Source organism: Geospiza fortis, unplaced genomic scaffold, assembly GCF_000277835.1.
Source record: "Geospiza fortis unplaced genomic scaffold, GeoFor_1.0 scaffold167, whole genome shotgun sequence".
NCBI lineage: Eukaryota > Metazoa > Chordata > Aves > Passeriformes > Thraupidae > Geospiza > Geospiza fortis.
Window position 1 is genome coordinate 114,635 of NW_005054355.1, and position 24,932 is coordinate 139,566.

Genomic DNA, 24,932 nt, shown 5'->3' on the forward strand with positions numbered 1-24,932 from the left:
GAATCACAGGAAACACAGTCATATGATTTTATTTTTCTTTGGAGGTTTTTACTTAAAGATAGGTAAATAGATTTATTTTAACCTAACCATTGCTTGGCAAAAATAATGTATTTCATGGTCAGTATTTTCTTGTGGAATTTGGAATTTGGCTCTTGCATCAGAACTGAAATATTAAGTTGTCAGGAATGCTATTCACAAACCACCTTACTTTGGTAGCTGTGAGAATATTTCCTTTCCCTGAGGCCTGGTTTGCACAGCCCACAACCCAACTCCAGTTCCTTAGGTTTTTGGTGAAAACTTCTCATCATGAAGGTATTTTCCACTGGCCTTCCAAATTTAAAGATGCATTTCACCAAACCTAAGTAAACACCACTAAATTAAACAAGTCCTCTCAGCCAGCTGGAAATGCAAGCAAAGCTTTCACGAGGTTTTCTTCCATTTTAAACAGTTTTTGCTCTGCCTGCCCCCGAGCCTCTCCTCAGAGAAGGTATTTTATCTGCACTGTGGACAGAGTTGTATTGTTCTGTGCTTTTTGTGCAGTTTGCAAGCAGCAAATCCCACTATTGAGTGTTGTGCTGAGTTGTTGATGTCCCGTGCTGGCGCAGGGACAGCTGAGCACATCCCTGGGACTGCTCTGCCCTCGGGCTGCCAGAGCCTCCTGCTCCCTGCAGCCCCCAGCCCGGGCTCAGGGGGCATTCCCTCTCCCAAATGGCACCAGAGGAGAGGGATCTGCTCAGCAGAGACAGAGAGCAGCCCAAAGATATCTCTATTTAATAGCGAGTTCTCTAGTTTTACGTGTAAATGTTGTGTGTGAAGCTGCTGCTGTCCAGAGTACAGCTAGGCAGGACGTGTCATGGGAGCTTTAAAAGAATGTTGTATCAGAATATTTGATAGAAAACATGAACAGGAATGGCATAACAGGGAGTAGTTTAAATCATCCTCAACTTTGATGGTGGGGCAAGAATGGCCACGTGTTATATCAGAATATTTGATAGAAAACACGAGTAGGAATGAAATAATAGGGAGCAGTTTAAATCATCTTCTCCTTTGGTGGTGGGGCAAGAATGGCCGTGTTTTATATCAGAATATACCATAGAAAACATGAACAGGAATGGCATAAAAGGGAGCAGTTTAAATCATCCCCATCTATGGTGGTGGGGCAAGGATAGCCACATGTTATATCAGAATATTCTGAAAAAACCATGAATAGGAATGGCATAGCAGGGAGCAGTTTAAATCATCTTCTTCTTTGATGGTGGGACAACAATGACCATGTCTTATATCAGAATATCCCATAGAAAATATGAGTAGGAATGACATAACACGGAACAGTTTAAATTATCCTCATCTTTGGTGGTGGGAAAAGAATATTCTGATTTAACACAAGGTTTTATATCAGAATATTCTGTAAAAATCATGAATAGGATTGGCATAACAGGCAGCAGTTTAAATTATCCTCATCTTTGGTGGTGGGACAAGAATATTCTGATTTAACACAAGGTTTTGTATCAGAATATTCTGTAAAAATCATGAATAGGATTGGCATAACAGGGAGCAGTTTAAATCACCACCATCTTTGGTGATGGGGCAAGGATAGCCACATGTTATATCAGAATATTCTATAAAAACCATGAGTAGGAATGGCATAATAGGGAGCAGTTTAAATCATCCCCATCTTTGGTGGTGGGGCAAGAATATTCTGATATAACACATGGTTTTATATCAGAATATTCTATAAAAACCATGAATAGGAATGGCAAAACAGGGAACAATTTAAATCATCCTCATCTTTGGTGGTGGGGCAAGAATGGCCATGTTTTATATCAGAATATTTGATAGAAAACATGAATAGGAATGGCCTAAGAGGGAGCAGTTTAAATCACCCTTATCTTCAGTGGTGGGGTAAGAATATTCTGACATAACACAATGTTTTATATCAGAATATTCTGTAAAAAACATGAATCAGATTGTAATAAGAGGGTACAGTTTAAATCACCCCCATCTGAGGACGGCCATGTTTTATATCAGAATATTTGATAGAAAACATGAACAGGAATGGCATAACAGGGAGCAGTTTAAATCATCCTCAACTTTGGTAGAGGGACAAGAATATTCTGATATAACACACGGTTTTATATCAGAACATTCTATTAAAAAACCTGAATAGGAATGGCACAACATGGAGTAGTTTAAATCACCCCATCAGTATGAATAGGATTGCCATAACATGGAGTAGTTTAAATCACCCCATCCAAGGATGGCCATGCGGGGATGGCTCGTGGCTGCAGCCTGGGAGGTGGAACTTCTCCTGTTTGTTCCTCACCTGCCCTGTTAGCACAGCACAGTTACTTTTATCTCTTTGCCAGCTCTGCCAAATCGATGTCAGGGAGGTGCCAGCCACTAAATGAATGGTAAATATGCCTGGGCTTTAAGAGGAGAGAAAAGGTAAATATTTAAGAGGTAAATATGCCTGGGCTTTAGGTTTAAGAGGACAGAAAAAGGCAAAATTATAATGATTTTGTCATCACAGTATCATCTTCAAACATACAGACAGTGAGACATTTGGAATTCAGGATTCCCATGCATTTCATCTCCTGTACCTGTGAGGGTGTAACTTTTCAAGATGTTTTTCTGTGTTGGTCTGTAGATGAAGTCACAGCTTGGGTGGATTAAAGAGGTGTGTGAGGAGGAGGAGGAGGGAGGATGCACCCTTGGATCTGCTGAGTTCAACACCCAAGACAAGAAGCAAAATGTCCTGGGTAGGAGCTCCTGTGGGCACAGTGTGGTTCCTCTCCTGAGCTGTGTTTTCTCTGCTTTGTTTTGCAGTTTGCCCAGCTGGTGTCTGTCTACAAATCTTTGGGCCCAGAGAAGTTCCCTCTGATCGAGCAGACGTTCTACCCAAACCACAAGGAGATGGTAGGTGCCAGCAGCAGGGCTAAACCTGCTCCCTGTGCCTCCAAAACAGGGACTGGGGGGCACAATCCCCTTCTCCCATTTACTGCATGTTCCAAAAGCCTTTTTGGCAGTTTTGGGAGGGGATGGGATGGGGTGAACACTTGAAATCACTGTGATGGTGAGCTGGAGGGCACTCATATGGCACAGTGGTCACTTTTCACCTGCCCAGCTGCAGATCTCAGAGAGATTAAATGCTTAAAAAGACACTGAACAGCTCTGAAAGCGCAGGAGTCACTTCCATGGCTGGTTTTCCCCCACTGTTTCCCTTCCTGGTGCACTCACAGTGATGTGATGCACTGAGCACTGCAGAGCTTTGAACTCAGCCAAAACCAGGCTGCTTGTGACTTGTGATCTCCAGGTACCTGGGCTAACACTGATTCCCAGAGCTCCACAGACAGAAAATAACACAGATGAGGCTGACAGAGTCCAAGGAGCACCTGGGTGATGGTTTTAGAGTGTGGTTCAGTTTTAGGCAGCAGTGAGGAGCAGGGAGTGGGACACAATGACCCCTAAGGGATCCTTCAAACTTGAGATTGGCTGTAATTGCATTGAAAAAAGCAGAACTTTTGGGTGCATTGCTAAACTGCAGTCCACAGAAACAAAGAACATTTCATTTTGGGGCAAGAACTAATTGTTCAGACTTATAAGTTTATATGGCATATTTTTCTGAGTGTAGCAACCCTGTAAGTGGTTTTCCCTGTCTCCATTCCTCTACATTGCTCATTAAAGTCAGAACTTTTAAGTTATTTCTGAGGTTTTTTTGACTTTTGAATGTCGTTCTCCACAGCCAAGTAATTTTTTTTTACATATTTCTATGGTAATGAATGTTAATGTAGAGAAAATGAATCCATTTGGGTATTGCATTGCCACTGAGAACTGCAGCAAGAGCTGCCTGTGATGACACTCGTTTGTTTGGTTTTATTCCTCCCAAAGAAAGCATCTGGAACTTCGTGGCTTGGGAAATAATCAGGCAGTGTGGTACAAGACAATATTTTGTTTGAATTTCTGGAGTGGGTTGTAAGATGATCTGGAAATCAGTGTCTTCTGATGCTGCACTGAAACCATATCATGTTATTTTGTTTTGGGTTCTCATCACTTTATCAACAGCTGGCCTCGCTGGCATTTGTTGATGCAGAATTTGGCAATTACAGTTTTAAATATTTTTCTTGGTGTTCCTCCTGCTTTTTTTCCTTCCCTTTTTGTTCTCCAAACGGGAACCTGGAGCTGTCCCCCCCTCCAGTGCAAACCAGCTCAGGGGGGACGTGGGGAGAGGGAAAAGCCCCAAATCTCTGGGAATTGAGGATCACCCAGAGGTGCTCCTTTCATCCTCTGCTGGTTTGTGCTGGGGCTTTAGGCAATGCAAGGTAAATAAACAAAGATTCCATTCTTTGGTGTAAAAACAGAGCTGCTTTAATGAAACACTTTTTGAAACAGAAACATTCATCCCAGACTGATCACACAAAACGCTGTGAGGCTTTTGAACTCATTGCTGGCTGAGTCATACCTACAGCCTTTCCCTCAGTAATTAGTTCCCTTTATTTCACTGCATTCCCACCTCCTCTGTTCTCTGCAAAAACCACACAGCTTTTCCAACATAATTGCTGAACAATTTAATTAAAACCTATCTGGAACGCTGAGGAAACACCAGCAATATCCCAGGTGGTGATTTTTTTTTTCCCTGTTCACCTATATAGACTCCCTTCTCTCTTCTTTGCCCTACTCTCACCAAAAGTCATGTGAGCCATTTTCAAATTAAATTAAAATGCTGTGCCAGGCTGTGTTTCTGCTCCACCCTCTCATGTAACACAAACACAGTTTCAAGAAGTAAAAAGAAAACGTTGTAAAAAGAATCTGCTGTTGATAAGGTATCAATGCCACTACAGTAAAAATCCTGATATTAAAATAACATATTTGGAATGCCACGTTGTAGTCAAGGCTCTTGAGAGTCTTCTTCTGGGAAAATAAAATCTCATTCTGAGGTGGGTTTTGTAAAACTTTCCTCGCCACATTTATTGATATGAGGGGAAAAAAATCTTTGTACCATCCATTGTGGGGAGTTTGGGCAGATTTCAGCTCAGGCAGAAATCAAAGTAGAAATTGTGAAATACCTCATGAGGGATATTTTATAGCAGGAAAAGCAGGAAATTTTTAAAAACTAATTGTGGCACGCAATCATTTGTATTACAGTCTGTCCATAAATATCAGAAAAAGCATTTCTTTGTGCAAGGTGCCCAGAGAAGGCAATCTGGGCTGGGTGAGTTGAGGGTTCAGGTCTAATTACTGTAAAACTGAAATAGGACCAGAGCTCTGGGGAGCTAAAAAGCAGGAAAAAAAGCTTGCTGTTATCCAAAAGGCACCATCCCATCAAAATGATTTGGAGACAAATGCTACAGGACTGGTATTGACTATTAACTACTGAATATTAATCACTGAATATTAACCACTGAATATTAACCATTGAATATTAACCACTGAATTTTAACCTTTGTGGTTATTAAGCTCTGTGGGCTTCTCTAGGTATTGGTTGATCTGACATGAGGAAATAAGGCCTGGCTTTGAATCTTTCTGGAAATTAATAATATAAATGCACAGCACTGTCAGTACATGGCTCTGCCAAAACTGTCACTGCAATATCAATTCTGTTTTGGAAGAAATGTAACTTTTTATTCCTTTTTGTTTCATTTATGTAAGTCTGTAGTCCAAACTGTTAGTGCCTAGGAAATTTTTGGTTTGTCTTGAGCAGAAAACAAACTGCGCTTTACATTTGGCAGCACATAGATATGGTTTTAATTTAGGGTTGTAAATTAAAAGAGCCAGACTGATTTATAGTAAATTAAAAGTGAAACATTGGCTTTTATGTATTAAGGGATACTTATTCCTCAAAGGATGACGACACATTTTCCTGTTGGCCTTGCACCATTTGCGTTTCATTTGAAATGTGTAAACTTAGTCACAGAAAAAGTAAATCTTTTTTAGAAGAGCATTTCCAAACCTGTCCTTTAGATAGCAAAATCTGTCAGAAAAGGCAACTACTGGAGACTCCCATCCTGCCTGAGGGCTCTGCCCCTTTTTTCTGGGGCACAAATAGTCTGGACTTGGGCATTTACACTTCCCTAAGTTTCACCACTGTGAACTGAATTACTTTTATAAACTTAAATACGTGTGTGAAGGATTAGTTACTAACTCCAGTCATCAATTCAGGAAAGTTATGACACTAAAAAAGTTACCAGCAAAATGTGCTGTAACCCTTCTCTAGTTTGAGTTCACAAGTAGCCAAACTCACTGACGGGGTATGGTAGGTGTTCGTGAATGAAAAACAATGAAATCCTATTAAACAGGGTCAAACATCTGAGAGCTTCCAGAAATCATTGCAGTGTGAGTTAGGCAATATTTATTGCATGCATTTTCAGGTGAGTTTCTAAAGTTTTAACAATGCTGGGGTACAAGTACTGGTCATGTGTTTAAGGAGGTTTTAAGAGCTGCAGCTGCCCTGAAGATGGACATGGTTTTTGTAGCTCTGAGCAGTTTTAGTCTGTCATGATTTGGGCTTGGAATTTGTTCCATGGAAAGCTTAAATCCACGGATTAATGCTTTAACCCATGGACTAAAACTCTGGCTTTTCCTTCAGCAAAGTGTGGTTAGTCCATAGGAATGCTGACCTGGGAAGGGGGTTTTGATTATCAAGGCTGTTTCTTAATTTAGTTATCAATGGAAGTAACAACTCTGCGGATAAAGGAAGCTGTGACATAAGGAAAGTACAAAATGTGGAGCACAGATTGTTTTAATCACAGAAGTGTTCAACTCGATTCAACACATAGGGAAATATTTGTGAATCTTTGTTTTTAATAGCACATTGTTATAATACTTTACATATACACTGTACAATAATTCTTTTGTATCAAGACTTTCATACAGAAAAAAAAAAAACAGTTCTATAAAACATTCTGTAGTTCATCAGAAAGATTTGGAATAAAACACGGGGAGCTCTTAACCTGCAGGTGATCAAAACAGGGGGCAAAATTCTGGCAAAATTTGTTCTTGAACATTCACATTGGCAAAATTCTGGCAAAATTTGTTCTTGAACATTCCTATTGGGAAAATTGGCAAAATTCCGGCAAAATTTGTTCTTGAATATTCATATTGGCAAAATTGACAAAATTCTGAAAAAAATTGTTCTTGAATATTCATATTGGCAAAATTTTTGTTCCTGAATATTCATATTGGCAAAATTGACAAAATTCTGGAAAAATTTGTTCTTGAATATTCGTATTGACAAAATTCTGGAAAAATTTGTTCTTGAATATTCGTATTGACAAAATTGGCAAAATTCTGGCAAAATTTGTTCTTGAACATTTATATTGGCAAAATTCTGGCAAAGTTTGTTCTTGAACATTTATATCAGCAAAATTGACAAAATTCTCACAAAATTTGTTCTTAAACACTTATATTGGCAAAATTCTGTCAAAATTCTGGCAAAATTTGTTCTTGAACATTTATATCAGCAAAATTGACAAAATTCTCACAAAATTTGTTCTTAAACACTTATATTGGCAAAATTCTGTCAAAATTCTGGCAAAATTTGTTCTTGAACATTCGTATTGGCAAAATTCTGGCAAAATTTATTCTCGTACATTCATGTTGGCAAGAAGGGGATTTGTTGTGCCTTGGAGGACGCTGCCAGCCCTCTGTGCAAAGCATAACAGAGCAGAGCAGGTGCCCGCAGGAGGCTTGTCCCTCGTCCTACAGCGGTGCCAGCCCCACGGGCCCTTTGGGGACGCGGCGCTCGTTTCTAGGCCGGTGGGATGGAAGGAGCCTCCCAGGGCGCTGCTTTAGGGAACGTTGGGCGCTCAGGGCTCGCTGATGTCCATGAACTCCTTCTCGGGGGGCGGCCCGCCCCGGTACCAGCTGCAGGTGCCGTCGCTGCGGCGGATGCAGGCGTAGTGGCGCGCCTGGTGGCCCTGCAGCCGCCGCTCCAGCAGCCAGTCCGTCCACAGGCACTCGTTGGGCGCCGTGATGGAGCAGGGCACCGAGTAGCACGTGGTGATCTGGGGAGACACCTGGCCTTCAGCACCCCGCAGCCTCCCGGGACTGGGGGTGTTCCCAAAAGCGGGAATTAACTGCGCTTGTTTGCGTCTATCTGCTCTGCACTCGCCTTGCAGCTTCCTCTGAACTCAGGTTTATACTCAAAAAAAGTGTTCATTCAGATCTATCTGCTCTGCACTCGCCTTGCAGCTTCCTCTGAACTCAGGTTTATACTCAAAAAAAGTGTTCATTCAGATCTATCTGCTCTGCACTCGCCTTGCAGCTTCCTCTGAACTCAGGTTTATACTCAAAAAAAGTGTTCATTCAGATCTATCTGCTCTGCACTCGCCTTGCAGCTTCCTCTGAACTCAGGTTTATACTCAAAAAAAGTGTTCATTCAGATCTATCTGCTCTGCACTCGCCTTGCAGCTTCCTCTAAACAGAGGTTTATTCTCAAAAATAGTGTTTATTTACATCTATCTGCTCTGCACTCACTCTGCAGCTTCCTCTGACCTGGGCTTTATTCCCAAAAATGGGAATAAACTGTGTTAATTGACATCCACCTGCTCTGCACTCACCTTGCAGCTTCCTCTGAACTGGGCTTTATTCTCAAAAATGGGAATTAACGGTGCTTGTTTACAGTTATCTGCTCTGCACTCACATTGCAGATTTATTTGAACAGAAGTTTATTCTCAAAAATGGGAATAAATGGTGCTTATTTACACCTATCTGCTCTGCACTCACCTTGCAGCCTCCCTTGGACTGGGGGTATTCCCAAAAATGGGAATTAACTGTGCTTGTTTACATCTATCTGCTCTGCAGTCACCTTGCAGCTTCATCTGACCTGGGCTTTATTCTCAAAAAAGTGAATAAACTGTGTTAATTTATATATATCTGCCCTGCACTCGCCTTACAGCTTCCTCTGAACCGAGGTTTATTCTCAAAAAAAGTGTTTACTCAGATCTATCTGCTCTGCATTCACCTTGCAGCTTCCTCTGACCTGGGGTTTATTCTCAAAAATGTCAATAAACCATGTTTATTTACATTTATCTGCTCTGCACTCACTTTGCAGCTTCCTCTGAACTGGGGTTTATTCTCAAAAATGCAATTAACTGTGATTAATTCAGATTTATCTGCTCTGAAATTACTGTCTGACTTGCAGCTTCCCCTGAACTGAGGTTTATTCTCAAAAATGTGAATAAACACTGTTTATTTCCATTCATCTGCTCTGCACTCACCTTGCAGCCACAGCCCATCTGGTACCTCTGGTTCAGGCTCTTTTTCTGAGACAAGGATAAATCATCCCACGGTTCAATGTAGTTGCACAAGTGGATCAGCACTTTGCCATCACTTAAAATTTGGCCTGCAGCATGGAAAACACAAAAAAATCAAAGCAATAAAAGTGTTTTCTAAATATTAGAAGCGTAAGAACACCTTGAGCTTTTAACTAATTGCACCAAATTAGTCATACTCTAAATTTTTTTTAATTAATTTAATTAGAACAGAGAGAATGTTCTCCTAATTGCACGTTGGATGGATGTAAAAGATTAAAGAAGGATATTTTTCCTAAAGATGTTGATAGTCTGCCAGCAAGGGGTGGATGCAAATGCAGTTAAACTGGATTTTAGGAGTGTCTAGAAAAATTTGTAGGTCCTTGGAACCCCAGGCCTGCAGACACACAGGCAGGTGTTTTCTCATTATGCACCTTTGCATTCCTGGGAAAAGCAGTACTGTTGGTTTTCATCAAATAATAATGGCAAATACTGAATCAAAATTCCTTCTATTTACTGTTTATTGACTTTCCCTTCCTTTGGAACTGCTCTAAGAGTGCTGCAGGAAGGGTGGAAAACGTGTTAGGTCACACTAAACTAGAGCTGAACACAATTTTTACATCCTGTTGTGTTTGTATTTAGCACATAAATGCATTCCTTTGCATATTTTAGCAAATTCACTCCAAGCAGCCACTTCTGAATGCCCAGGAGCATTGATTTTCTCCATTTTACCTGTTAGAAGGTACTGTTTTTTGTTGTTGGCTTCTAGCTTCACTCCACAGAGTGATGAATCAAAAGGGGTGTAGACATACTGGACATCCTTGAGCTTTTCAAAGCCTTTAAACATCTGAAAATGATCAGAAACAGAGTCAGCAGTGGAAAACAAGCATGAAAAAACAATTGCAAAAAAGAGCTGGAAGAGATACAGAGTGAGTCTCTTTAAGGAAGGCTCCAAAGTCTGAATTAATGTGAGAAAACACCAAGAACTGGACTTTTCCTCTACACTTAATGAAATTCATCCAAGAGTTTTAGGAGGGACTTAAGTAGGTCTTGATTTTTTAAATTATAGCTTTTAAAATGTACTTTTCATGGATTATTGAAACATTCTCTTCAGTTTATATTCTAGTGGCATATTCCATTCCAGGAGCAATGCAGAGACAGCATTCACCCTGACCAAAAATGCAAATATTTCTCAGTGTATTCCTCTGGGGAATTTTCTCTTGGCCAGTGGAGTTGTTGGGGTCTCCTGGGACACCACACGTGCTGAGGAGCTGAGCATTTCCTGAGCTTTGTTTTCATATTTGGTCACCAAAGCAGATATGGATTCTCCATTTCCCAAATTCTCACCAGTGGGAGCATCAGAAATGCAGGGCAACCCTGATGAGGGGAGAAAGATGAGGAGGACTCTATCTTATTAGGAGCTTAATTAATTACTTTATTCTACTAAATTATTTTATACTATATTACACTGAATCTAAACAAGCACTCAATTGTTTAGAATTTTGTGACAGTCAGCCAACATCCTGACACACACACTTGGATTCAATTCAGTGAATCAAAACACTCATACCAGAATCTAATTATTGATTCTTTCCAGGTAAACAAACTTCCACAATGCATTCTGCTTGTTTTAAAACAAGACAGGAGTAAAAAGTTGTTTTAAAACAATTACATGAGCAGTAAATGAGATAAGAACTGTTTTTTCCTTTCTCTGAGGTTCAGAGCTGCCATTCCCAGAAATTTCTTTGGGAAGTTGTGCCTTGCTTTTCTCTGTGAAGAGAAATGCATCTGCATGGGACCTTCTCAAATAACTGCTGGAAAACTTCACCCACCCCTCAGGCTTCCCACCCTGCAAGCCCCAAAATGGAGAGATTTGGGATCAAAACCCTTCTCAGTCTGCCTTCCCCTTAACCAGCAGTTTCAACCCCGAAAAGAGATCAGAAATGAGGCATTAAAGGCTGCAAACAAGCTGAGCAGTGTCCAAGGTGCTGCTGAGTGCCTGTCATCACCTCGTGTGCCACCACCAGCCCGGTGACATCATGCCACGTGCTGACAGCTGGGGACAATGGCAGGGGCTCACAGCTCTGCCAGTTGCAGCTGCTGTCCCTGGAAAATGTGTTTGTGTTCCTCAGGCCCTCCCAGGGGATTTAAACAGCACAGGCCACTAGAAAATACTCTGTCATCTGTTGGTTTTTCTGAGGCTTTATTTATGGAGGGGGGAAGGAAGCCAACGCTGCTGTCACCGCGCGGCCGATCCAAAAATACGAGCTGGGATTTGAAATGCTCTGGAGAATAAAACAAACAGGCCCAGACAGACCAAAACACAAACTAAACTGGCACCCTGGCCAAAGCAGCAGTGGGAAGCACAGAAAATCTGCAAAACGAAGAGGGAAATGTGTCTGTGCAGGGCCACCACATGAGCTCTGCAGGTGAACTTTGCCTCAAGCTCTCTCCACGTTCAGAAACCCTCAGGGCCTTGTAGGGATCAGATTTTCCATGGACATCTCAGCTTTGGTCTAACTTTGGAGGCTTTGTGCAGACAGCACACCTTGCTTTAGCTATAAACCCCCTAAATACCCATAGCAATGCATAATGGAGACTACTTAATATTTAAATGAGTTTAATGTTTGTTTTGTTGCAGGATTTTTGGTTGTTTGGTTAGGTTTTTTTTTATTTACTCTCTGGTTTTGACCTATATAATTGTTACAGCAATTCTAAAGATTATAATCTTGTGTTTAACTCAGTAAATCATATTTAATCTTCTCAATCATATTCTCCCTTCTCTAAAAGCATGGATATTTCTCTGAAGAAAGAGAAATTCTGAAGATTATAATCTTATCTTCAACTCACTAAATCATATTTAATCTTCTCAATCACATTCTTCCTTCTCTAAAAGTATGGATATTTCTCTGAAGAAAGAGAAATTCTGAAGATTATAATCTTATATTTAAATCACTAAATCGTATTTAATCTTCTCAATCATATTCTCCCTTCTGTAAAAGCGTGGACATTTCTCTGCAGAGGGATAAGGTGGTTGGGTTTGGTTCTGCATTGATGCATGGTCCTGGTGGGACTTTATTGGAATAGGGAAACAGGGTGAGGATTTGGGGGGTAGAGAGATGTGACCCTGCTCCTGAAGTCTGTATGGACCCTGTCCCTGTCCTCCTGAGGGGTGGGACCAGCACCAGCACATGGCTTTGCTTGAAGATTTTAGAATGAGTGTGGTGATCAATTCAGTTGCAAAAGTATTATGAAGAAATATTCATAAAATTACAAATTAACACATATATATCACGTGTTATCTTCTCTCTTTAATATAATGCTGTAAATACTGCAAGAAAAGAACAGTAATTGAAAGCATTTATGGCTTCTTGACATGCTGACACATTGCTAAAAATGAATAGCCTCATTGTTATTTTTTTTAATTTCTGAAAATGAATATCAAAATTATAGCTAATATTTCTGTCTAGAATAGCAACATTTTAATACTAAGCTTAATGGACTGGATTTAAAATGAGAGAAAGAGAATTTAAGTCATCCCATTAATGGAACAGCTCAACAGAGCAACAGAGCAGAGAAACAGCAGCATTGTGCTGAATGTTACAGTCAAATAAAACCTCCAAGGGCTCTGTGCTCCCTTTCCAAGAGGGGACAATTGATGACGAAAGTGTGAACATCTGAGTGGTCTAAAAGCCCTCCCCAAAACTCACATTGAGGTGATAATTTTCGTGAATTTTGGTGCCAATTTTTGATGCATTTTACAGCTCAAAAGAGATGATTTGGGGCTCTGTTCTTCTCTGCTGTGTTACATAAAATAAATTCTCTGTCAGTCGCCGCCCTGGGCATGCAGAGCACCTGGAGTGCTGTGCGCAGCACTGGCCCCTCAGTTTGGGAAGGACATTGGGACACTGAGCACATCCAGAGGGGACAACGAGGCTGGAGAGGGAACACAAACCCTGTGAGGAACCCCTGAGGGAGTTGGGGGTGCTCAGCCTGGAGAAAAGGAGACTCAGAGGTGCCCTCATCACTCTGCAGCTCCTGAAAGGTGCCTGGGCTCAGCTGGGGCTGGGCTCTTTCTCCAGCAGCACTGACACAACCAGAGCACACAGCCTCGAGCTGTGCCAAGGGAAACACAGGTTGGATATCAGGAAAAAGTTTTTCACAGAAATAATGATAAAGTTCTGGAATGTTCTGCCCAGGGAGGTGGTGGAGTCCCCATCCCTGGGTGTGTTTAACAAAGCCTGGATGTGGCACTGGGTGCCAGGGTTTGGTTGAGGTGTTGGGGCTGGGTTGGACTCGATGACCTTGAAGGTCTCTTCAAACCCAGTGATTCTGTGAATTCTGTGAATTCTGGGGTACCCAGAACCCTGTGCTCAGGGCCACTGAACATCCAAAGGGCCCTGCAGCTTGTGGGACTACAGGGCACCAGGAGAAAGCAGCAGCAGCATTTGAGAGAAGACTGGAATGGTGAACAGGGAATATCCTCACCTTTCACACTCACTGTGGAGTTAAATTCCTTAAAATGCTGCCTCCTGAGGTGAGACATGGTGCGCTCAAGCTATTGCTCTGAGCTCAGCTGCTCAGCAAGCTGACTAATTGTTCAGCATGTTTAATGTTCACCTCAGTTACATCCCTTGGATGTCACAGGTTGTCCCCTCCCTGTCCCTCCTGTGGGGTTTATCAGGCACTGTTGCCTTGCTGGGTTTATTTTGGTGCCACACTGGGTGCACAGAGGGTGGGCAGGTCACAGAGCTCCTGTTTTCCCACCAAAATCCTTCCCCAAATCCCTCCCTTCCCCAAAAAGGTTTGGTCCTGGGGCAGGGAGCTGGGTCCTGGGGCAGGGGAAGGTTTGGTCCTGGGGAAGGGGAAGGTTTGGTCCTGAGCTCTCTCTGGTCAGGAGGAAGGATTTGAGTGGTGGGGGTTATCACAACCCTTCTGTTGTTAGTCTAAATTGAATAAAAGTTTTTAAAATGCCCCTCAGTTGCCCCATCTCTGGGTCAGGAGAAGAGTATTGTGTGTGATGATGTAGAGCATCTTTCTTAAAAAACGCATCTCTGCTTTGTCCAGGCCTGGCTGACTTGGAATTAAATAAACTCCTGTTCCTGCTGCTGAGTTTTGAACAGGCCTCCACTGGTGAAAACTCCAAAGCAGCTTCAATACACAAATCTATTTCAGAGATTTCAGTGTGATAAGAATGGGATTATAGGCTGAAAATAATCCCTCAGATTAGACTTCTCATTCTTCCTGTTTGTGCTGAGGTAGGAGATGATTTGCATTTCTCTCAGGCTCCTGAGGTGCTGCAGAGGAGCAGCAGAACATTGCAGTGCCAGTGGGAGGAAAGGGAATTCTCTGGCATTGATGTATTTATTTCTGTAAGGAAACATTTGACTATATCCTTAACATTTAAGAAGATGGGAAGTGGCAGATGGTGACAGCTTTGGGGTTTGTTTTAGCAAGGTAGAGATTGACTTAATTGCCATAAAACCTTACCAGGAGTCATGTGGGATAACCATCCCTGTGAATACTTTGAGATATTCTTGTTTAACAAAGATTCTTCCTACTCAAGCTCCTGTGAGGTGATTCTATCAGTGGATACAACTTGAATGACTGAATATTTTTTTGAGATCATGTAGCCATGCATAACGACCTTCCTAAGTCTTCCCAGTAAATGGAGAAGGGCAAAAATTATAAAATAATATTCAGTGAAAAATGAGAGATGAAACTACCTTGAAAACCAGCTCACCTCACCTGTGCACACTCACATATTTTAATTTAGAGAGATTACCTATTTGTGTATTCCAGAAAAAGGTAAATGATCATTTTAATGATTATCATGATCATTTTAGCACCAGTGAGAGTTTGATGGTGACTTCCATGGGCTCAAGTGTATCTTCTTAAATTGTGCTAATGAATATATTTCCTTATTGGAGCTGAACAAAGGGTGGGGAAACCCTGTGAGGTTCTGAATCTGTGTCTTGGGGTGTTTGCTTCCCCAGCAGCATTCGCACAAATGGATTCTGCTTTGTGTGAGTAGGAGGGAAGGACTCCTGGCCCTGCAAATATCCAGTGACCAAAGGCTTTGCTCCCCCAGCTGGGAATGCTCCCCTCTCTCTGCAAAGTCTGGATCATGCACAGCTGCCACTCTCAGGGCACAGGTGATCAGGAATTCTCCAAACCCACGTGTGATGACACCACTCCCAGAATGAAACCCATTTTTGGTGCCTCCAAAATCCCAAATAACAAAATTCTTCATCAAAATATCATTATTTAGCAAAAAACTCCAACATATAAAAAAAAAAAAACCTCCTGAATATCATTATTTAGCAAAATTATTCCTCGAAACATCATTATTTAGCAAAAACCTCCTGAATATCAAAAAAAACCACCCTCCTGAATATCATTACTTAGCAAAATTCTTCATCAAAATATCACTATCTAGCAAAAACCTCCTGAATATCAAAAATATCCTCCTGAGTATCAATATTTAGCAAAATTCTTCATCAAAATAACATTATTTAGCAAAAACCTCCTGACTATAAAAAAAAACCCTCCTGAATATAATTATTTAGCAAAATTCTTCTTCAAGATATCATTATTTAGCAAAAACCTCCTGAATATCAAAAACAAAACCCTTCTGAATGTCATTATTTAGCAAAATTCTTCATCAAAACATCATTATTTAGCAAAAATCTACTGAATATCAAATAAAACACCTCTGAATATAATTATTTAGCAAAACCCTCCTGAATATCATTACTTAGCAAAATTCTTCATCAAAATATCACTATCTAGCAAAAACCTCCTGAATATCAAAAATATCCTCCTGAGTATCAATATTTAGCAAAATTCTTCATCAAAATAACATTATTTAGCAAAAACCTCCTGACTATAAAAAAAAACCCTCCTGAATATAATTATTTAGCAAAATTCTTCTTCAAGATATCATTATTTAGCAAAAACCTCCTGAATATCAAAAACAAAACCCTTCTGAATGTCATTATTTAGCAAAATTCTTCATCAAAACATCATTATTTAGCAAAAATCTACTGAATATCAAATAAAACACCTCTGAATATAATTATTTAGCAAAAACCTCCTGAATATCAAAAAACCCTCCTGAATATCATTATTTAGCAAAATTCTTCATCAAAATATCATTATTTAGCAAAAACCTACTTATTAGAAAAAAAACCCTCCTGAATATCATTATTTAGCAAAAACCTCCTGAATAGCAAAAAAACCCTCCTGAATATCATTATTTAGCAAAATTCTTCATCAAAATATCATTAGTTAGCAAAAACCCTCCTGAATATCAAAATTAACCACCTTGAATATCATTATTTAGCAAAATTCTTGATCAAAAATATCATTATTTAACAAAAATCTCCTGAGTATCAAAAAAAACCCTTCTGAATATCATTATTTAGCAAAAAGTTCCTGAATATCAAAAAGCACCCCTGAATATCATTATTTAGCAAAATTCTTCATCAAAATATCATTATTTAGCAAAAAACCTCCTGAATATCAAATAAAACACCTCTGAATATAATTATTTAGCAAAAACCTCGTGAATATCAAAATTAACCACCCTGAATATCATTATTTAGCAAAATTCTTGATCAAAAAATATCATTATTTAACAAAAAATCTCCTGAATGTCAAAAAAAACCCTCTTGAATATCGTTATTTAGCAAAAACCTCCTGAATATCTCTCAGGCTCCTGAGGTGCTGCAGAGGAGCAGCAGAACATTGCAGTGCCAGTGGGAGGAAAGGGAATTCTCTGGCATTGATGTATTTATTTGTGTAAGGAAACACTTGACTACATCCTTAACATTTAAGGATTCGTTAAAATTTTCCTTTTCTTTTTTTCTTTCCCCTTTTTCTTTTAATCCCTCCTGTGATTTATTCATCTGGGTCTAACTGTGGGGGCAGCTGGAGCCTTTTCCAGCTTTCCCGGCGTTTTGGGGTAAATTATTTTGGGCTGAAAGACGCAGAGGTTATCAGCATTGAACTACAAAGAAGCTGAGTGGTTCCATGTACCTTTATTTGTTTGATTTCATACCGGATCATTTTGTGGCTATCAAGGGGATCATCACTGGCAGGAACCACCTTTTCACTGGAGATTTTTGCTCGGATCACTGGAAGAGAAAGAGAGAGAGAGGGAGAGATTTAAATGCACACGAGCAGATGCCCAATTTTACAAGGAAAAATGAAAATTGTACTGATAGGTTTTGGCGTTGTTTTGACACTTCAGGTATGAGTAGATTTGAAAGATTTTACCATAAGAACACCAGCTGAGCTCCTGAAAACAAAAGTAAGTGGGCTGTGTGTGATGGAAATCTGAATTCCCAAGAATGTGGAAACCTGATTGATGTTACCACTCAGTTTTGACAAAAGATGTCCATCAAAATCTCTGGAAGACTCAAATCCCATAAAATTTGACAAAATACCCATCATTACAATCAGTGAGCAGAGGAAAGGGACACGACTGTTGATTACAGAATTGTTGATCCAATAAATAGACTTGAAATAAGCCCCTGAAAGCCTGTGCCAAGCAAGATGAAAACATTGATTTCATGCATGAAATGAGAAGAATAGTCTTATATTCACTTTTCTGGGGTTTAACAGAGCATGCCATTAGTTGTGCTAACCTGTAGAAATCAGTTATTCCTTAATTAATTTCCTGTTCTTTAATCAAGGAGAGTAGGAGATTTTATGAAAGAAGAAATGGATTCTTTCCCCCACTCCTTGTTTGAGGCATCTCTCTTGTGTGTGATGCTTAAAATACACCAGGACTCTTTGGAAAAACTAAAATTAGACTGAATTGCTTGATGCCACCAAGATGAATGCATCAGAACACAGCTTGGATTTCAGCTGAGCAGAATTTTGTTTGGCACAACTAACAGAACCTATCCATTTCCACTTTGCTCTTCAATTTAGTTATTTGATCAGGAAGCACCATCAGAAGAACAAAAGCAAATTCTTTTCTATTCAATTATCTTCTGGATTAGATGTCTAATAACAATTAAAACCACCCAAAAATTGCATGTTTCCCTTCACAGGCAAAGTTAAAGACAACAAAAAAACAGAGACATAGTAATATTCATTGTTTTATTGTGGTTCTAAGAATATGGAGCATGGTCAAAATTCCTCTGGGGATTTTATTCCCCAAAATCAGTGAGAGTTCCATTTTTGCTCTGTTTTGGATGGCCACTGCTGCAGCTCCTGGGTTAGAGCAGCCTGAGTTTTGAACAGGCCTCCACTGGTGAAAACTGGGAGAAACTCCAAAGCAGCTTCAGTACACAAATGTATTTCAGAGATTTCAGTGTGATAAGAATGGGATTATAGGATGAAAATAATCCCTCAGTTTGGATTTCTCATTCTTCTTGTTTGTGCTGAGGTAGGAGATGATTTGCATTTCTGTGCTTGCGGACAGACACTGGCAAAGCCAGAGCACAGCAAAGTTTTGCAACATCCAAAATCACATGTTCCCCCTTCAAAACTCCCATTTTTTTACTAGATTGGCCTCATTTTTATCATATTTAACATCATAGCTAAAGAAAAGGAATAGGAAACCCAGGCTGAAACGCAGCCAGGTGGAGGAATTCCCATTTCCTCACTAATTAGTGGAGCAAACTGGATGGAATAATCAAGGTGTTAAATTATTATTAAGATCAACCTGTTAATTATTATTAAAGCTGCAGATGCCTGCAGCTTCCAGGCTCCAGCAGGATGCTCCCTCCATTAAACCCTTCTTGAGGAGCATTTTGGACTTGTTGGGAGGAAAGAGTTCTTTTCAGTACAAGCATTAATTTATTCTTTTAAATTGCTCATTTCACGTGGAAAGTGGCAGCATCTCTTTAATCATCTGCAGATGTGAGCAACCCCAAAATTCACTGTGTGTCTGCAGTCTCTGATCTCCTTCCAGGGGAAAGGGCTGTGGGTTGGGAGGGCTCTACCCTGCTGAAAGGGACAAATTAGGATGGTGTTGCTTTGTTTTGAGATGCTCTCCTTTGCATCATTACTCCCTAAAAAAAAAAAAGATTTCTCATTAAGGAGTCTGTTCAATTCTGAAGGAAAGGGCTGAGAAAACAACATTATTTTCTCAGTGCCATAACATGGTTCATGTGCAGGAAATATTTTCCTGCCTACTCGGTGTTTGGATAATTAAAACTGCTTTCCCCACACGTCCCATGTTGAAACATTGCACATTTCCATATTTTTATGAAATTCTACTTGTTAGCACATGAGAGGAAGGTTATGGATAATCCCTGATAGCTCCAGGGGTCTCCATGGAGTTGTGCAAGGCTGAAAGTGCAACGTCCTGGGGTTTGTCATGCAGAGACCTTTTAGTGGCTGTGTAGGTGAATATGAGAAACATTTTTGTGTTGTGTGTGTTTAAGACAAAACTTCCAGATGGCAAAGGAGGAAAAATTGAGATTGATTTCTTTTTAACAGTAAGGAAGTTTAATTGTCTAAACTTTGAGCTATTTGGGTTTTGCCTTTCCATTCTCCTGAAACCAAGCGTGCAGAGATCTTTTGGCGCCTTTTCATTCTTCTTGGGCTCCTCTTGATTTTTATTTTCTGTGCATTGATATTTTTTTTTGCCATCAGTGTCGTCTGGCTGTCTCCTCAGCCCTCTGATTCATGTGGTTGCTCCTGTTTTTAACCACAAGCAGTTCCTGCTGCAGCATTCCTGGGCATCTCCCTCTCCTCCCTGCTGGCTCGGGGGGCTCAGGATTCCTCCGAGTCTGCACTTCTTGCAGGACATGGTTTGGAGCATTCCAGGCCTGGCTTGGCCTCTCTAAGTGAGTGAGAACAGCCTCTGGTTGTTCAGTAATAATGTCATTTTCGCTGTTATTGCTTCCTTATGAGGAATTTGCATCTATGGAATACATAGGCACGGATTCCACGCTGCAGTGCCAGGAATTCCGAATGCCTGGGATTCGTTCTGCACTAAAAATACAGAGTTTAACATTTCAGTAGGAGGATGTAGCTTCTCTGTGGACTCAACTTTGATAAAAATGTCATTTTCTATCCTCACTTTGCAGCTGGAGGTTGTCTCAGGTGACTGAACTGGAAGGAAATGAATTTGAGGTATAGGAGGGCAATGCTCAGCCCTTGGGCCCTCTCCTGAAATGTGTTAAGAATATATTTACTCCTTCTTTCCTGAATAATAATAATCCACTCTCAACCATTTGTAAATCAGTAGGAGATGATTTTAACTGAGTAAAACACAGCACATATTTAGTTTATCATTTGGTATATTTGTGTTTATACAGTCAGGGTTGGTACAACACAGAAGGGTTTATAGGCACTAAAGGTAGAAAGAGAGGCATTAACCTGGGTGATTTCCTTCTGGAATTAGCTACACTAATTAATACTAATTAAATAAACATCACTTTGTGTGTTAGAGATTTTTGTGATCATGAGGAACTACTTTTATTACAGGTACATTTCCTTACTCTGAGGAAATTCCCTGCCATGAGATTGATTTTACTGCACCACAGTGACAAAACCAATGCAATCTGAAGGGACAGAAGATGCAAGGAACTGAGCAGTCACTGCAGGGCCCATGCCAAGGCAGAGATATGGATGGAATCTGGATAAACCAAATCCTTGGAATTCATGAAAAATAATATATTAATATAAAATATATCTATATTAAAATATTCTATTATAACATAATAATATTTTATATCAATATATTAATATATAATTATATTAATATATAATTAATATTTTGATACACTGAAATTAATATATTCCCTAAAAGTAGTGTCCTTTTTAGACTCTGAGTTATTTCCAAGGCAATAACTGAGGGAAAACTGTTGAGTGAAGAATTGCTCTCATTGTTACAAGTTGTTATTATTAAATAAGACATTCTGTATTACAGTATTTAATATTTCATACAATATTACTCTACTTAAACAAGTGGTGAGATTATCCTCAGTCCAAGTGTTACAAGACAGACAACTCTACTCAGCTAAAATAGTCAATTTTACTGCTCCTTCAAAAAGGAAAGCAAGTTGGTTTTTACTCCCCAAATAAACTTTATAATCCTAAGAAGAAGGAGGTAAAGGAGAAGAAAAAAACTGATGAACAAATGAGGTCTTTTCCTCCAATATCTCTTAGGTACCAGAAACTGCATGGTGAAAAATAATTAATGAGGAAGATATTTAAGATACTGCTGGACATAAGAAGTAGAAATTCAATAAATTAAGAAATTGAGGATACTGCTGGACATATAACAAGAAAATATGTTATGTATAAATCCTTATGTGCATTCTTGCTTTAAATCTATAAATAGATAAATAGGTAAATATACATGGCATATTGAGGAAGAATCTGGGTTTCTGTGCCTCCAGTTCACTTCAGGTTTTTGACAGGCTACACCTCTGCTCTGTGAATAGAAATGTGATCTCCACCTTTTCTAAGCATCATTCCTCGCCAGAAATCAGGAAAGTTTCATTCCTATCTCACAAGTTTATAACCACAATCAGCTCTGCCACAAAAACCTTGAAATGAGACTTCAAAAACTATGTTGGCAGGAAAAGATGTAAGCTACCAAAAAGACAGCATCAAGACTCATGAAGATCTTTTTTTTTTCTCTTATATTTTAAAGGCTCAATGTAGCCCTTTCATTTAATTAAATATAAAATACAAAGAGAAATTTTTGGGTACTCCTTTCCACCTGTCTCTTTAGTGTCTGACACTTCAGTCCAGCTGCTCTTAGATGTTTCTGGAGGGACCAGGAATAAAAAGCTCAGGGAGGGGGAGCTAAATGAGAGTGTGTGGCTGTAGCATGGATTGAGGATGGCATCCTAAATATAGATAAAAAGCATCCAAAAAGGGTTTTTCTGAAATAGCCAGAGTGGGCAGTATGAAAAGTAGCAGAGCTATGGACACAGAATATGGATGTGCATCGTTTTGGAGGCCCTTATACTCAAACTAACTTCTCTCTATAAATATCTGTCCCTTCACCAAAATGAAAGCACTTTCCTGCACAATATTCAGCTGTTTGTGCTCACTCTTCTGCTGGAAGATTAACTCAGACTTCTGTCATCTATCTATTGTCTATCATCTATCTATCTATCTATCTATCTATCTATCTATCTATCTATCTATCTATCTATCTATCTATCATCTATCATCTATCTATCTATCTATTATCTATCTATCTATCTATCTATCTATCTATCTATCTATCTATCTATCTATCTATCATCTATTTATCTGAGGTTTTTACTCTTTGGGGTGCAGGAGCTTAAAACTCGCTCCGTGAATGTCTCAAATTCCTAGAAGAGCCCACTGAGAATTTTGGTAAAAGGAAAAATTCCCACAGTGACAACTGCAAACTCAGTTCAAAGACTCTTCTTGTCCAAAAGTGATGGGTTTGGGGGGTGGGGACAAGAGGGCTTTTATTTCCTCAAAAGTGTATATGTAAAATATTTTTTTTTCCTCAAATGAATTTATTAAAAGAGGATTTTGCATCATTGCAACACTTTCGTGACATCCAACCCTGTTTTACATATCCAAAGGAATCCAAATAATCCTGTTCCATTTTTTTGCAGCAGTTCTGATCCCAGGCTACTCAAACATGGTTGGAACATGACATTGTGGTGTCTTGGGTTTATACACCGAAAGAATTTGTCTGAGGAATGTGCAGAAGAGTCCACATGAGGAGGGTTTGGAGCTGTAAAGGTCAAGTTTTCAGGTCCAGTGATTTAGAAAAATAAAATTGAATTTAGGAAATAATAATAATAATCAGAATAGAATAGAATAGAATAGAATAGAATAGAATAGAATTAGAACTATCTTAGAATAATAAAGCAGGAGAGAGCTGAACTGGCTCTGGGCTCTGCAGGCCAGGTGGGAATGGCTGTCCCTGTCCCTGGGGTGACAGGCTGGGGTTACTTCCAGGTGTGATGTTTCTCCTTTATTTTGCTTTCTTAGCTGGCTGCAGCAAAATAGAAATCCATTCTCATTTCCTCTGTGGCAATTCTTACAATTTTCCACCACCTGATAAAGACATGCCTGTCTATTTCTAAGAACTCCTCATTTAAGTAACTGAATCACTTTCTATGTCTCCTATTTTGTATATCCTATGATATACATGATATGTACATGATATTATATGATATTATGATATAAAACATATGATATTATGATATATAACATATGATATTATGATATATAACATATGATATTATGATATATAACATTTGATATTATGATATATAATGTTTCCTATTTTATAGATCCTAATTTATTTTGCAGTCACACAACAGAAGCTTCCAGAACTGCTGCATTAACTAATCAATGGTGCAATAGTGATGATTTTCATTTGAATATTGGGATAAACCACTTAGAAATAAACCACTTAGAAATAAACCACTTAGAGCAGAAACAGCTGAATACTGTGCATGAAAGTGCTCTCATTTTGGTGAAAGGACAGATTTTTACAAAGAGAACTTAATTTGGATTTAAGGGCCTTGAAAATGATGCACATCCACCCACATGTGCAGTGCTGGTGGTGCCACAGGTTTTGTCCCAGTGAGAACAAAGCTGAGCCAGGAGTTTTCCATAAATAAATTCCCTCAGCCAGAGGACTGGTAATTTCCTTCAGGGGGTTGCTGTGGGATTAAGAAGAAGGGTTTTTATTGACACCCTGTCACCACAAGTGCTAAAATTTGTATTCTGCAAGAGAAGGCTGGGGAAATGTGATAATGAGATGTGCAGCAGTGCCCATCTCCAGTCTGGGAGGGGAATGAGTTCAGAGGGCTCAGTGTGAGAGCAGAGTGAAGCTGGAAATCCCAGAAGGGGACTGGAATCCATGGGGAGAGCTGCTCCAGGGGGATTATCTGTGTGCAGCCTGGCCAGCAAACACCACTGCAGCTCGGATTTGCCTCCACTTGAAGTCGGGCATCTGGAAATGGCCAAGAATTGAAATGTGAGCAAGCAGAAAGCAAAATAACTTCAAGTTTGTGAGCAGAACTCATCTATTGCAGTCACCTACAGTCAAGCTATGGTAAAATAATGCAAAGAGTCCAAGAAAATCTCTGTAGAGAGGGTGTGACCACAGTATTTCATTGGCCTTTGTGTCTGGAGGGCACAGAAGCTGAACCCAAAATATTATGGTACCTTGGAGGAGAATAATGGCAAGAAATTCCACCAGAGCTGCCAAGGAAGCCAAGAACAGGGTGGAACTTTGGTTTCAGGAGCACACAGATATGACAAAAAATAATCTTTAGATAGGGAAATAGACATCTGAGACACTTGACTTTTCTTGCAGAGAGGGAACAAAGTCAGCAGGCAAAGAGAAGGAATAATCAGTCTCCAAAAAGAAGAGGAATCTGCACAGAATTTGTCCCAAGAGACCAAAATTAATGAACCCCCTTAAAGCAACACTGCACGGGATAGAATAGATACCTGGGATAGAATCCTAAATTAAACATGGTCTGTTGCTGCTGATATATATTGCTCACAAAACCTCTCAAATGTACAAGAGGGTGTAAAATCTTCCTCCATAATTTAGAGCAGCTGTCCCATCTGTCCAGCACTGCCACTCTCCCTTTCCCTGCCTTTCTCTAACTAAACAGGCTGGATTGTTCAGTGGTCTCAGAGCTTTACTTGCCATATTTGCTTCTGGTAAAGCTTTGATTCTCACCAATGAAGGGAGCA

The 24,932-nt window shown here is 39.8% G+C and overlaps 2 protein-coding genes across 2 annotated transcripts in view; one reads left to right on the top strand and one right to left on the bottom strand.

Moving 5' to 3' along the window:
* The window catches only part of LOC102044400 (synapsin-2-like), a gene marked incomplete at its 5' end in the record, with an annotated part of 31,526 nt that extends 27,074 nt beyond the window's left edge, over positions 1–4,452 (top strand). The window contains 2 exons of the mRNA XM_005423597.1: positions 2,827–2,916; positions 4,390–4,452. Of these exons, the coding sequence (XP_005423654.1) occupies positions 2,827–2,916; positions 4,390–4,452 (153 nt within the window). The remainder of the gene's footprint in view (positions 1–2,826; positions 2,917–4,389) is intronic.
* A 2,268-nt stretch (positions 4,453–6,720) lies between these two features.
* On the bottom strand, positions 6,721–17,409 carry TIMP4 (TIMP metallopeptidase inhibitor 4). The gene is made up of 4 exons (XM_014308049.2): positions 17,289–17,409; positions 9,981–10,095; positions 9,216–9,340; positions 6,721–8,000 (listed from the first exon to the last, which is right to left on the bottom strand). The coding sequence occupies exons 1-4, from the start codon at positions 17,316–17,318 to the stop codon at positions 7,803–7,805; spliced, it is 468 nt and encodes a 155-aa protein (XP_014163524.1). The 5' UTR covers positions 17,319–17,409; the 3' UTR covers positions 6,721–7,802.
* Between the last annotated feature and the right edge of the window lie 7,523 nt (positions 17,410–24,932).